We start from the raw sequence: 12945 nt of genomic DNA on the forward strand, positions 1-12945 counted from the left end.
CCGAAAAAAAATCCTGGCTACGTGCCTCAATTTGACCCCGGATGTATATGCCTTGACCTGAATGAGCTGAGTGTTTTCGGAATGCTCAGTGTCTCCTAAAATGACTGCACAAGTCGCTCAGTGTGTAATGCGACTAGTGATGTAAAACTGCCGGTAAAATGACTATCAATAGTATCGGCAGCTTTTTGAAACTATCGGTAGTGTAGAAAATACTATTGCTATCGATAATACTGTCGATAGCATTTACCTATGATATTTCGCTATAAAGCAATCGACAGCGTAACAAAAACATTCGATAGTATATTGACGGTACCTTAGAGGCGATTGATATCGATAACACGGCCGATGATATTACGATGTTTCGCTATAAAGCTATCGACAGCGTAACAAATACGTTCGATATTACTATTGACGGCACTTTCAATCTTACTTCGATAGATGTGTAAAAAAGACTATTGCTATCGATAACACGCTCGGTAATATTACGATATTTTGCTATAAAGCTATCGGTAGCGTAACAGATACGTGCGATATTACTATTGATAGTACTTTCTACGGTACTTCAATAGATGTGTAAAAATACTATTGCTATCGATAACATGGTCGATAATATTACGATATATCGCTATAAAGCTTTCGGCAGCGTAACAAATACGTTCGATAGTACTATTGATGGTACTTTCGATGATATTTCGATAGATGTTCTTCGATAGATGTACTTCGATGATACTTCGATAGATACTTCGATTTGGTAGGCTGCGGTGCACTAAAAGTACATGTAACCTACTTGATGATGATGAGTACCCAGGTAGGCCACTGCTCCTTTATTGGCTGGGTCATTACCGTCGAACGCTTATGCCGCTGACTACAGGCAACTTGCTTCCGACAGCGGTAACGCCAGCACCGCAGTATGCGGCGTCTGCGCGCTTACAAAGCCAGCTTGTGCAAGTAAGGAATATAGAGTGGCGTACGACACCAGTTTCAAGGCTTTGTGAAATGTTGCGTGAGACGGCTGTGCCTCCAGGGACCGCTACTACAAAAACATGGACAGCCATTTCTTCACCTGATTTGCCTTCTAAAGCGAAGAATTTTCATTGGCAATATCAGTGGGGCATTCTACCTACAAGAGACAGACTTGAACGCTCGGATATGGTAGCGAATGATAAATGCATACATTGCGCACAAACAAAGACCAACACGCATGTATAGTAAAGGAGTGCGTTGTAGCACGCACCTTCTGGCAAGCTGGTTGCAAGATTATTAGGAATATCCATCGTGCGGGCACCACGGCAGCGAGATCGGTTTGCGAGTCTCGTCTACTACAGCGTTAGCTACGTCTTGTGGTGCTTCCGCTACATTGTAGAACGATCCCGGCAGATAAATACAGCAATGCACCCCAGAGTGCTCAAACTACGGGTGATAATATGGGGTCATCTTGAAGAACAGCTGTTCAAGCTCGGTGAAGCAGAGTTTCTTCGCCGCTATAGTCTACGCGGTACATAACCGTGTCTCGAGGAGAAGTTTTGCTGCAGCCAGAATAATGCCCAAATTGTGTTTGCCTGAGTAGAGACTGTAATTGTGTGTGCTTCGGGTGTCATTCATGAATCCGAGGCTGACCTTTATGATTTTGCGTGTACACTGTCATAGTGGTTTTGATGTATGGCAAAGCCGACGTCAAGCAGACGCAATTTACTATTTTGTTTGCTCATCTGTTTTGTTTATATCAAGTGCGATTTATTGGAGGTGTGATACGTTATATTGTACTTTGCGTTCATACAACAGATGTACGCGTGCCTATGGGTAAATAAATTTCCTTGTCAACTTGCCGGCATGTTCTCGTTTGGGCGCCCGGATAACGTACGGTTCTGGCTTTTGGCTCAAGGTCGCTTCAAGGTCGCCGACAACGGGAGCTCAAAGCATTTCATGCTTTAAAAGGATGTGCTAAGAAACACTCCAAATTCTGGTCTGCAGAATATTTGTGCTTCCCACTCCCAGTTACAGATGTGACAATCGTTGCTTTTCTACCCGCCCAGATGTGTCACCCTCATTACCTGTCGGTGTCGTGTTCCCACTCGGCGTGGTCGTCGGTAGCTCCCAAGCGACACGGGTAAACGGAGTCGTCACCAACCCTTCCACCAGGCGGTCGGGCACTTCAGCTGCTGAAATTCACGAAATATGGCGCGTGCACTTAGCAACGTAACGCGCTGAAGCTTCGCGTGGTGACGGTACCGCAGTAACGCACAGCAGCGCAGTGAGCGTAGCACACGCAAGCGATGCCAATTCGCGTCAGCAAATTCACCTTTCACCTTGAGGCTAGGGTTGCCAACCATCCTGAATTCAGCGGGTCAGTCCTGACTTCTGAGTAAATGTCCCGTGTCCCTACTTGACCCAGTCGGGGCTGCCCAATGTCTCGACTTTGATCCGTTATTTTTCTATTGGATAACGTCTGTTGCACAAGAGGTTGGAAGGGCTCTGGTCATCGCAAACCGAGTTGTATAATCGGTTACGACGGCAATCCACTCGTTGCCGGAGGTAGATGTGGGGAAAGGTCCCAGGAGGTCTACACCAACGCGAGAGAAGGGCTCGGCAGGAACGTCAAGAGGTTGGAGTCGACCAGCAGGGAGCTCAGACAGCTTCTTCCGGTGCTGACATAACTCACACGAAGTGACATAGCGGCGGACAGATCAGTACAGACCAGGACAAAAGAATCGTCGCCTGACACGGTCGTACGTACGAGATTCCCCAAGATGACCAGAAGTTGGTACATCGTGCAGCTTGGACAGAACAGTGGTACGAAGATGCCGGGGAATGACAAGCAGCATCTCAGGTCCGCTAGGGTGCATGCTGCGCCGATGTCAAATGCCGTCCTGGAGTACGAACAAGCGAAGGGAGGGATCGCTTGATCCAGATGTGAGCTTGTCCATGATACTACGTATGTTTGGATCTCGGCGCTGTTCGGTAGCGAGGTCAGCGAAAGCAGATAGCGAAAATACAGAAGCAGAAGCATCGGTCGCAGGAACATCAGGGAGGGTCGACTGGATGGCGGGACAAGCAGTCATGAAGCATCTTGGTGTAAACGGCCGGACTTGTAGGCAACTGTGCACGAGTATTCCTGTGAGCGTAGTGCCCAGCTCCCTAAGCAACCGGTAGGGTCTTTCAGGGACGAAAGCCAGCAGAGTACACGGTGGTCTGTGGTGTCTTTAAATGGCCGACCATATAAATAAGGGCGAAATTTCGCCACTGCCCAGACAAGCGCAAGACACTCACGTTCAGTGATGGAATAATTCCGCTCAGCGGGAGAAAGCAGACGGCTGGCGTATGCAATCTCGCGGTCGTGACCTCGCTGATGTTGGCATAAAAGGGCACCGATTCAATGACCACTGGCATCGGTGCGGACTTCTGTAGGAGCAGACGGGTCGAAGTGAGCCAGGATGGGTGGAGACGTCTGGAGGGAGATAAGCTTCGAGAAGGTGGTTGCCTGCGCAGGGCCGCAAGAAAATGAAACGTCTGCCTTCAGAAGAGCAGTAAGAGGACGGGCGACTTCCGCAAAATTGTGCACGAAGCGGTGGAAGTATGAGCACAGACCCACGAAGCTCCGGACATCTTTAGTGCAGGTTGGCACGAGAAACTTCTATACGCCACGAACTTTGTCCGGGTCTGGGCGTACACCAGAAGAGTCAACAAGATGACCGAGGATAGCAATTTGACGGCGGCCGAAGTGGCATTTAGATGAATTAAGTTGAAGGCGAGCAATGCGAAAAGCAGAAAGAACGAGCCAGAGGCGCTCCAGGTGCGTGGCAAATGTAGGAGCAAAAACGGTGACGTCGTCTAAGTAACAAAGACAGATGGACCATTTCAGACCTTGCAGGAGTGTGTCCATCATGCGTTCAAATGTAGCTGGGGTATTACATAATCCGAACGGCATGACTTTGAACTTGTATAAGCCATCGAGCGTTATAAAGGCAGTCTTCTCGCGGTTCATGTCGTCGACGGCAATCTGCCAGTAGCCGGAACGAAGGTCGATGGAAGAAAAGTACTTTGCACCGTGCAGGCAGTAGAGGGCGTCATCAATGCGTGGTAGAGGATAAACGTCTTTCTTGGTGATCTTGTTGAGGTGCCGGTAATCCACGCAGAAGCGCCAGGTGTCATCCTTCTTTTTAACTAGAACGACAGGGGACGCCCAAGGACTGGATGACAGCTCGGCGATACCTCGCGAGAGCATCTTCTCGGCCTCCGTGCGAATGACTTGTTCATGCAAAGACAGGTGGTATCGTCACCAGTTAATAGGCTGTGCGTCACCGGTGTCAATACGGTGTGTCGTGACAGAGGTCTGGCCTAAAGGACAACCATTCAGGTCAAAAATGTCGCTGAACGAGGCAAGCAGGTGGTGTAGCTGGCCGGCGTGGTGAGGTGGAAGATCGGGAGCAATCATGTTTGTGAACTCCGGAAAGACAGCCGGCAAAGAAGTTGAGTCAACGGGAGACGACTTAATATCAGCCGTCAAGGCTGATAACTGGCAGTCTTGGGAGGAGGACAGCGCACCCAAGGCTATGGCGTGCGGTAGGACGTGTTCCCCAATTCCGAAGTTGACGAGAGGAAGGCTGGTGGAGTTGTTGGTGATAGTGACGACGGCGTACGGAAGACAAACGCGATGGGCAAGGAGGCGTCCGCGAGAGGAGAAACAATACCGTCAGGCACAGGTGGAACGGGGGAGACGAGGACGCAGGTCATGGCTTGTGGGAGAGAGACACAAGAAAGGGGATAGGCAGGGAGGTTAACCAAATGGGAAGATCAGGTTTGCTACCCTATGCCGGGGAGAGAGGGGAGGGAGAGGTAAAGTGACAGCAAAGTAGAGATACAGAAAGTAAGAAGCGCAGAGACAATCACAATCGGTCACAGGTGGCACAGCACAGTAGCACTTGCAGCACTATAAACATCTGTTCAGGCTACAGCCGTTCATCCAAGTCTGTTGCCCTTAAAAACTGCAACAGTGCCCTCATCGACTTATGGGAGTTGTCGAACAAGCTCGGCGGAGCACAGTCTGCTGGGAACTTCCTCGGGTGGGTCAGGGCAAGGCAAATCGAGTTGAACAAGGCCAGCGGAGCAGTCGATAAGTGCGGAGTGAGCGGATAGAAAATCAAGGCCCAGAATAGCGTCATGGGGACACACATGAATAACAGTAAATAATACAGATGTTTGGCGGCCAGCGCCGCCCACACGAGAGGCACACATTCCTATTGTGGCCAGTGTTCTGCCATCAGCGACTCGCACAACATACGACACCGCAGGTATCCGGACTTTAGTGAGCCGTCGACGAAGCTGGTCGCTCATTACAGAGATGTGCACACCGGTATCAAGCAGAGCAGTAACAGGGACACCATCCACATACACATCAAGTAAATTACTATCCGTTGGTAAGGTCTGTAGAGGTATTGCAGTCCGGGTCGTTCTAGCAGCGTCAGTTTCCCGTAGAGCGCCGGTACATGGGGGACGGAGAACGAGAATAGTGGGTGAGCGAGACACGGGACGTCGTGGTGAGGGTGAACGACTCTGCCGTGTAGATGCGGATGCCTGAGTAGCGTAGTATGGCTCTGTGGAATCTTCCGATGGTGGACAAGTACCTGGGGGGGGGGGGGGGCGGTGGTAACGTGGGGACGCAGAGTGATATTGCGATGACGTCCAGGTATTGCGGCAGTGACGGGAAATGTGCCCAACGCGTCGGCAGTTGAAGCAAATCGGCCTGTCATCGGATGTTCGCCATTCCGCTGGGTTGCGAAAAGGCCGAGAGGGGTACTGGCGTCACGAAGAAGGGATCATAGGAAAGGCGTAGGTATCCGATCGGTTGACGGAACAGACCGACTGAATGACAAGGTTCGCTAACTCTTCGCGTACGACAGACTCTACCGGGAATCGGTAGCATACCTCTGGAAGCCAACAGGTGCCGCGGCTTCGATCTCTCGCCGAACGACACGAACGAGGCTCTTGGACGTTGGCGGCTGATGCGGAGAGTCAAGATCCTCGCACGACGACGTAGCAGCTGTATTTGGAAGACGCGTGATCTGGTGTGCGATGCGACATTTTGCTTCTTCGAAGCGTCGACATTCATTAATGATGTCGTCGATGGTGCAAAAATTCTTATATACCAGAAGATTAAAAGCTTCGTCCGCTATGCCCTTCAGTAAGTGGTTCACTTTGTCTTCTGACATCGGCTCGTCAACCTTGCGGCAAAGGGCGAGAACATCGTGGATGTGTGTCAGGTATGATTCGGTCGACATCTGGACGCGAGACCCAAGTTCCTTTTGCGCAGCTCGCTGATGGCCAGCAGGCTTGCCGAGTAACTCGCGGAGCTTTTGCTTGCATTGCTCCCAGCTAGTCAATTCTTCATCGTGGTTTCTAAACCAGACCCGTGCCGTGCCTTGCAGGTAGAAAATTATGTTTGCCAGTAAACAGTTGGATCCCACCTGTTATGGGCGCTGACAAGTTCGTACATGTGGAGCCACTTATCGACGTCAAGATTGTCGGCCCCCGAAAACGTGCCTGGGTCGCGGGGCTCGGACAAGATGACTGTCGGCGTTGGGGTAGCAGTTGCTCCTGTCAACATGGCGGCTGGGCCAGCACCGGCTCCAGCGGTCGTCATGTTGTTAGTGGCCAGGCTACGTTCGCTGCGGAGCTCCGTCATGCACAGTAGTACCCCGCACCTCCACCAAATATGTGACGGAGGGAAGAAGCAAGACGGGAAAATGTATTTACAATATGTACACGATTGACAGGATTGACACAACTAGTCAGTCACAGAAGCGTCGTCTTCTTCAGCCCCCAAGCTCGTGCTCCTCTTCCTCGATGTTATGCAGAGCAGTGTAACAATAAATACACCAAATGTCCCTTTTATAATATCTGACAGCTCGTTTCTGCATTATTCATTTTTTCTGTTCTGTTGCGTTGTTTTAAACGTAAAGGCGTTTCGTGTTTGTCGTAGTTCTAGTTGTGTTGTCGGCCTTAACCATTCACAGTACCTCTATCTGTATCGGTAGCCGCGTTAGTCAGGCCGTTATGTTGCGCATTTCTTGTTGTAAATCACGGCCAAACAAATTTGTTCAATTTTGTTGCACGCAAAGACTGGTGGCTCTTGGCACTGACAGGGCCAGTCGTCGCTTGCTGCCTCCTTTCCTGTACCGCCCCCCCCTCCCCCTTTCATGCCGACTTTGACCACGTGAGAGTTGGCAACCCTACCGAGGCACATCTTTCCAGCGTCTGGCCTAAGTGGTCACCCAAATAGTTTCCTACACAAACGATTACTAGGAGTAATCTGGCACTAGGGTACCCCTAGTGCCAGAATACCATACGGTGGTTCTGTGTTTTTCCGAGCTTGAAAGAAGCCCGCGAATACACGCAACATTGCCGCGCGACTGGCCGCTCGAGTCACTTTGCGTGTATTCGCGGACTTCTTTCACGCTCTGAACAAAGCATGTAGCACGTATGAAGCAAAAGAAAGTTGTATCGGGAGTTTCTCCTGTTGCTCTGCAATTTTCTCATGGACACTTTTCGTCTAACTATATAATCTTTGTGAGATTGATGAATTAAGTAAGACTAATTATTTAATTAGGCGGTATGCAAGAAAATAATATGAGTATCTTCAAGCGGCGACAAACATTACCTTGGTTCTGCCCACCTACGTAGCATTTGCATATTTTTACATCTTGGTGCATGATAGTTGGGACACTCGGTGTAGGGCTGCTTGTTTGCTCTTGGGCATGCACTCTCGGGTATGTCATGATACCATCATGATTCTTTCATTGCACTTTCACAACGTTCTACAACAGGCATATTTTTCGAGTATTAGGATACGTTCTTTACAAGAAAGTATGTTTTACGTGAAGTAGCTAATGTTCTCGCATCTTGCGTTACTGCAGAAATGTCGGAACGTTCTCGCGTGGAGTTCAGATTCTGTAAACCTGACAATACTCACCGAAGGACTGAAAAAAAAAAGATTAATCTGTTCCGCAGCTGTGCGCTTATTCATTATACGGCGAATGCTGGAAAGGTTGCCAAATTAAACTTTCAATGGACAGAATTAACGGTGGCCTGAAGGAAATATATGGATCCGCGTTATATATTCATTAATTTCGCTTTACACGCTTCTTCTACAATGAACTGACGCCAAAGCTCGCGCAGCTCGCTGCTATTCCCGGCTTTCACGAGACCCTGGCATTTGCGAACTTACCCGGCGCGTTCAACATGAACCAAATGATTGCGAAGAACATTACAGCGAGTACCAGGGCTGCGACGATAATGTAGTAATTCTCGGAGGAGCCAGGCATCCTGCGAACGTAAGACATCATCAAAGGTTTATTTACTTCACCTATTTATTCTCTGTACAAACAACAAAACACAATACAACGCAACCCAATACAATGAAGTGCAATACAACACAGTTCGCTCGCTCGCTCAGCTCGCTCGCTCACTCACTCACTCACTCACTCACTCACTCACTCACTCACTCACTCACTCACTCACTCACTCACTCACTCACTCACTCACTCACTCACTCACTCACTCGCGCACACGCACACTGCAGCCCACATCTGCTGTAGCAGGAATCGCAAAAAATGCAGGCAAAATGTGCACACGTGTGCAGCCAACGTAATAAAACACCACATGACGCGCAAGGAGTGAACATACATCCAAACTATATAGTGTCGAGCAGTATATAAGAGAGGCAATATATGCTATACAAACTGGGAAGTACAGCAGGAAAAGGTTTTCTGTAAGAATAAGCGCCAGAACAGCAATAAGCGTCTCCAATAGATTGTTAAGAAATGGGATAAAAAGCATTAAGTGAATTTTATCGGAGACAAGGTTACAAAGTTCAGCTGTGCAAGGGGAAAAGCTAAATTTTAAGCATGTTGGTTCGCGTGGCAAAGTGTAAGAAACTAACAGGCAAATGGGTGGGAAAGGTAACACATACTTGCATACCCAAAGAAACCCTCATTGTTCTCGAAATAGTGCGCTTCTGCAGCGACCACTTCAGATTGATAAGAACGGGAGATTTGACGAAGGGACTTTGTACTAAGAGAGCTTAATGACACACCAAAATTTGTGCGATAATCACCAATACGATCATTCTTTAACAACGCTTTACGAATTAGTTTAAATTTGTTTCCACCAAAGCCGAAAAATAATTTAACAAAAGAGTTTAAAACAACTTGATCAGCTTTATATTCCTCGGCAGGAAGGGAACATTCGTACTAAAAGCTCGCTGTTTCTCATCTCAAAACGATGCCCTGTAGAGATTTCGGCGTCTCTGAGCGCGCCTTTTGTCCAACCACAGACAGCCTTCTGGTATAGGCCAATACCAGACTTCTACCCTTGGGAGGGACACCTTTTGGAAAACTGCCATCACATGGCCCGGGCGGGCATCCTTTCTGGCAGTCAAATTAAATGTAGGGGTTCCACGTTCCAAACCCACGATCTGATTATGAGCCACGCCGTATAGTGGGTGACTCCTGATTTATTTTCTACCACCTGGGGTTTATTAACTGAAGTGCACCTAAAGCTAAGTACACAAGATTGTCTCGTTATTTGTTTGTTTATTGCATTTCGCCTTCATTGAAATGTGGCTGCCTTGGCCGTGGTCGAACTCACGAACTTGAACTGAGTAGCTGTACGCTACGGCAACGGGACCACCGCTGCGGGTTTGTTTTGTGAAAGTTTTGTTGTTCTTCAGTTTCTTAGTTCTTGCACAGCAAGCATTTGTGCGAAGGAACACTCCCCTGAAAAGTAGGACGTCTGTAGGCGTAGCTGCTAGTAAACCCGTCTCATAAACCGGTAAGGGCTCGGTGATCAGTTTGAGCCACGTACTTCGCTCAGCCGAACCGGGCGACCTATACTCACTGGGCCACGTACCACTGTGGTAACTAACTCTCTGACACACAGTTTTAAATGCGCCGAGTTTGCGTATACGGCAGCAGTATATGGTAGCAACCCGCCGTGGTTGCTTATTGGTTATGGTGTTGAGCTTCTAAGGAGGAGGTCGCAGGATCAAATCCCGGCCACGGCGGCCGCATTCTGATGGGGGCGAAGTGCATAAAATATCCGTGTACTTAGATTTAGGTGCACGTTAAAGAAGCCCAGGTGGTACAAATTAATTCGGAGTCCCCCACTACGGCGTGTCTAATAATGAGATGGTGGTTTTGTAGCGTAAAGCCCCATAATTTAATTTTAGCATATGGTAGCATTATACGGTAACATGGCTATTAACTGGCTTGTGCCTTCTCCGCTCTGCCGGATGGAAAGATTCATTGCACACAATCAGGTTACCTTCCCTAAACTGTTATGCCGCTTCTCTAGTACCGCCTCGGGACAAACGGAGCCAAGCGTATCCTCCTCCGTAGTAAGTAAGCGAAGCCCCCGGATTTATATCTCGCAACTCACGCATGCGCAATAGGGTCAGGCAAACACGGCGTTTATACCAGCTGCCTGCTTTCTTGAAAAAAAAAGGGAGGAGGGCGGGAAACAGATTTTACTCCTTCCGAGCTAGTGTTTTAGCTTGTACTAAATGCCTCTGGGAAATACCGGGCTATACTGGAGTGGTATACGGCAGCCGCGGCCGCGACAACACCGGTGGCGGCATCTTGTGACGCGAAATTTAAACAGAAAGCACGCAAATCTTACGCTGTAGTGACCTAACATATTCTATAAAGCGTTGGCAGCGGCGCAATCGTTTGAGCGCTGCCCTTTTACAATTCACGAGACCCAAAAGCGTTTCAAATACATTGTATATAGTTGGAAAAAACGCCACAATATGCCGCAACCAGCTCTGCTACTGCAACCGGCGATCCGTGAAGAGTAAGACGGTAACGTACTATCTAAAAACTAGATAATTTTAGCTTGACCGTAAGTATTACCATACGGAGAATACCTAGTTGCCAGAAAGGCGTATGTGAACAACGCCAGCAGCAACATCCTGTGACGCGGAATTTAACAAAAGTGCACGAAAAGCTAATACCACAGTCGCCTACCATAGCCTACATTTAACAGCTCGTGTAAAGCATTGGTGGGGGGTGGGTAAACTTTATTGATTCCCGAGAGAATAATGTGAGAGGAGGAGGGGGGGGGAGAGAAAAGGAAGGAGGACGATGACGGGCCCTCGGGCCGCTCTAGATGGCCGGGCACACTTGTGCTTCAGAGACCGCTCTGGCCCAGCCCTCTGTCCGAAGCTGTAGCTCCGGTTGCGAGCTGCGCAGAGCAGCCTCCTATCGCTCCATGGTGTTCTGACCCTTGCCACGGGGGGCTTGGGCTTGTTCGGTCCATTCAGAAAGATGTTGGTATAGCGACATAATCGGCAACGTGCGCTTCCTTTATCATTTTCCTTCGACAGAACGCTCACTGCAAAACAATAATAGAGAGTTTTACGTTAGGGGACGGAAGCCGCCCCCAAGCGTTGAGGGACGCGAACTCCGTTGCGGGCTCTTCGCGCTCTTTTGTGCTCGCTCTGGGTTCTGCTGCACGCCAGGTGGTTAGCGTCACCCAACGCTTGGCTTACCCTAACGTAACGTCCCCTAACCTAAAACTCTCGTAATGTTTCAACGAATTGCAGTTACACAGAACGTTACAAGATGTCACTACCAGCGTTGCTAGTGCCGTCCACAGCTCCGATAACCTGGTAATTCGTAAACGGTAAGAGTTTGCGAAAAAGCTAAAGCTCGCTTGTCTAACGCAAGCTCGCAACGTCTTGCGCAATAGCGTAAGAAAACAAATCGCACGAGGACGAACACTGAGGAACAAGTTTTCAACAGGTGAAAAGCAGCCTGTTTTAACCTTATCGCTGTGTGCTGCTACGCTACCGCGAGAACATAGGATATCACCAGCTGGACCAATATGATGCATTGTTAATGTATAGCTCAGTTCATTCGAGGGAGCTCCTGAGATAAACAGAGCGCACTTTATCCGAGCTAACTATAGAGACCTCTCCACACGCGCACTTACTCGTACTGCATATCAGCGGCCGGTGCTCGAAACCGTGGCGCGAGGGTCGTTGTGGAGGTCGCACGGTGAGTAATAGGCGGAGTGGAATTGAACTGCTTCGCCTCCTTCAACTGCACCTCCTTCACTTGGTCTTCATCGGCGCTCGGAAGCTCTTGCGACTGAAATTCGGCGATTCCTTTCAGTTAGAGAGGCACTGAATGCAGATATATCGAGATAGCTATGGGGAGTGCATTCGGGCAATACTACATTTGTCAGTTTTAACGTAATACTACAAGGGTGCACTCACTCACTCACTCACTCACTCACTCACTCACTCACTCACTCACTCACTCACTCACTCACTCACTCACTCACCCACTCACTCACTCACTCACTCACTCACTCACTCACTCACTCACTCACTCACTCACTCACTCACTCACTCACTCACTCACTCACTCACTCACTCACTCACTCACACGCTACCGGGGACGCTACCTTAAAATGTCTACAACAGCGCAGGGCCATACGTCATAGATGGCTTTAGCGCCTGCTTCAGGATATAGTTGAATAGGGCGTCAATAAAATAGAGTGGCATTCCAGTCGAAACTGAGGCAATGTTATAAAGTTAGACTTATCACAACTTCCCCCGCATTAAGAAAGCCGGAACGCGCACGATATAGCCTCGAAATGGGCGGCGTCACATGCGAGTCTAGCCGCACAAAACGCGTTGGCTACTCTCCCTCCTTCAGTTTATGAGCAACGCCATGAAACCTAGCCTCAATGCTAGACGGTGTATGCAAATGTTGCACCGTGTCATGACTGCGCGATAGCGCCGAGGACACCAGGTCCAAAGAGATCGACAGTGATAGTCAGATTAACTTAATAGCCGCTCGGCTAATAACTTACATTGTATTATATGTAATCGGCTAATAACTTACATTGTATTATATGTAATTACTTACACACAAACACAATGTA

General features: G+C 48.9%; 1 protein-coding gene across 1 annotated transcript in view; it reads right to left on the minus strand.

The window, feature by feature from the left end:
* Window positions 1–12945, minus strand: part of LOC119464024 (uncharacterized) — a 52982-nt gene that overhangs the window by 29103 nt on the left and 10934 nt on the right. The window contains exons 2-4 of the mRNA XM_049655466.1: window positions 11986–12143; window positions 8222–8319; window positions 2052–2159 (exon numbers count right to left, since the gene is read on the minus strand). Coding sequence (XP_049511423.1) covers window positions 2052–2159; window positions 8222–8319; window positions 11986–12143 — 364 coding nt within the window. The remainder of the gene's footprint in view (window positions 1–2051; window positions 2160–8221; window positions 8320–11985; window positions 12144–12945) is intronic.

The sequence above is a fragment of the Dermacentor silvarum genome, chromosome 9 (assembly GCF_013339745.2).
Source record: "Dermacentor silvarum isolate Dsil-2018 chromosome 9, BIME_Dsil_1.4, whole genome shotgun sequence".
Classification (NCBI taxonomy): domain Eukaryota; kingdom Metazoa; phylum Arthropoda; class Arachnida; order Ixodida; family Ixodidae; genus Dermacentor; species Dermacentor silvarum.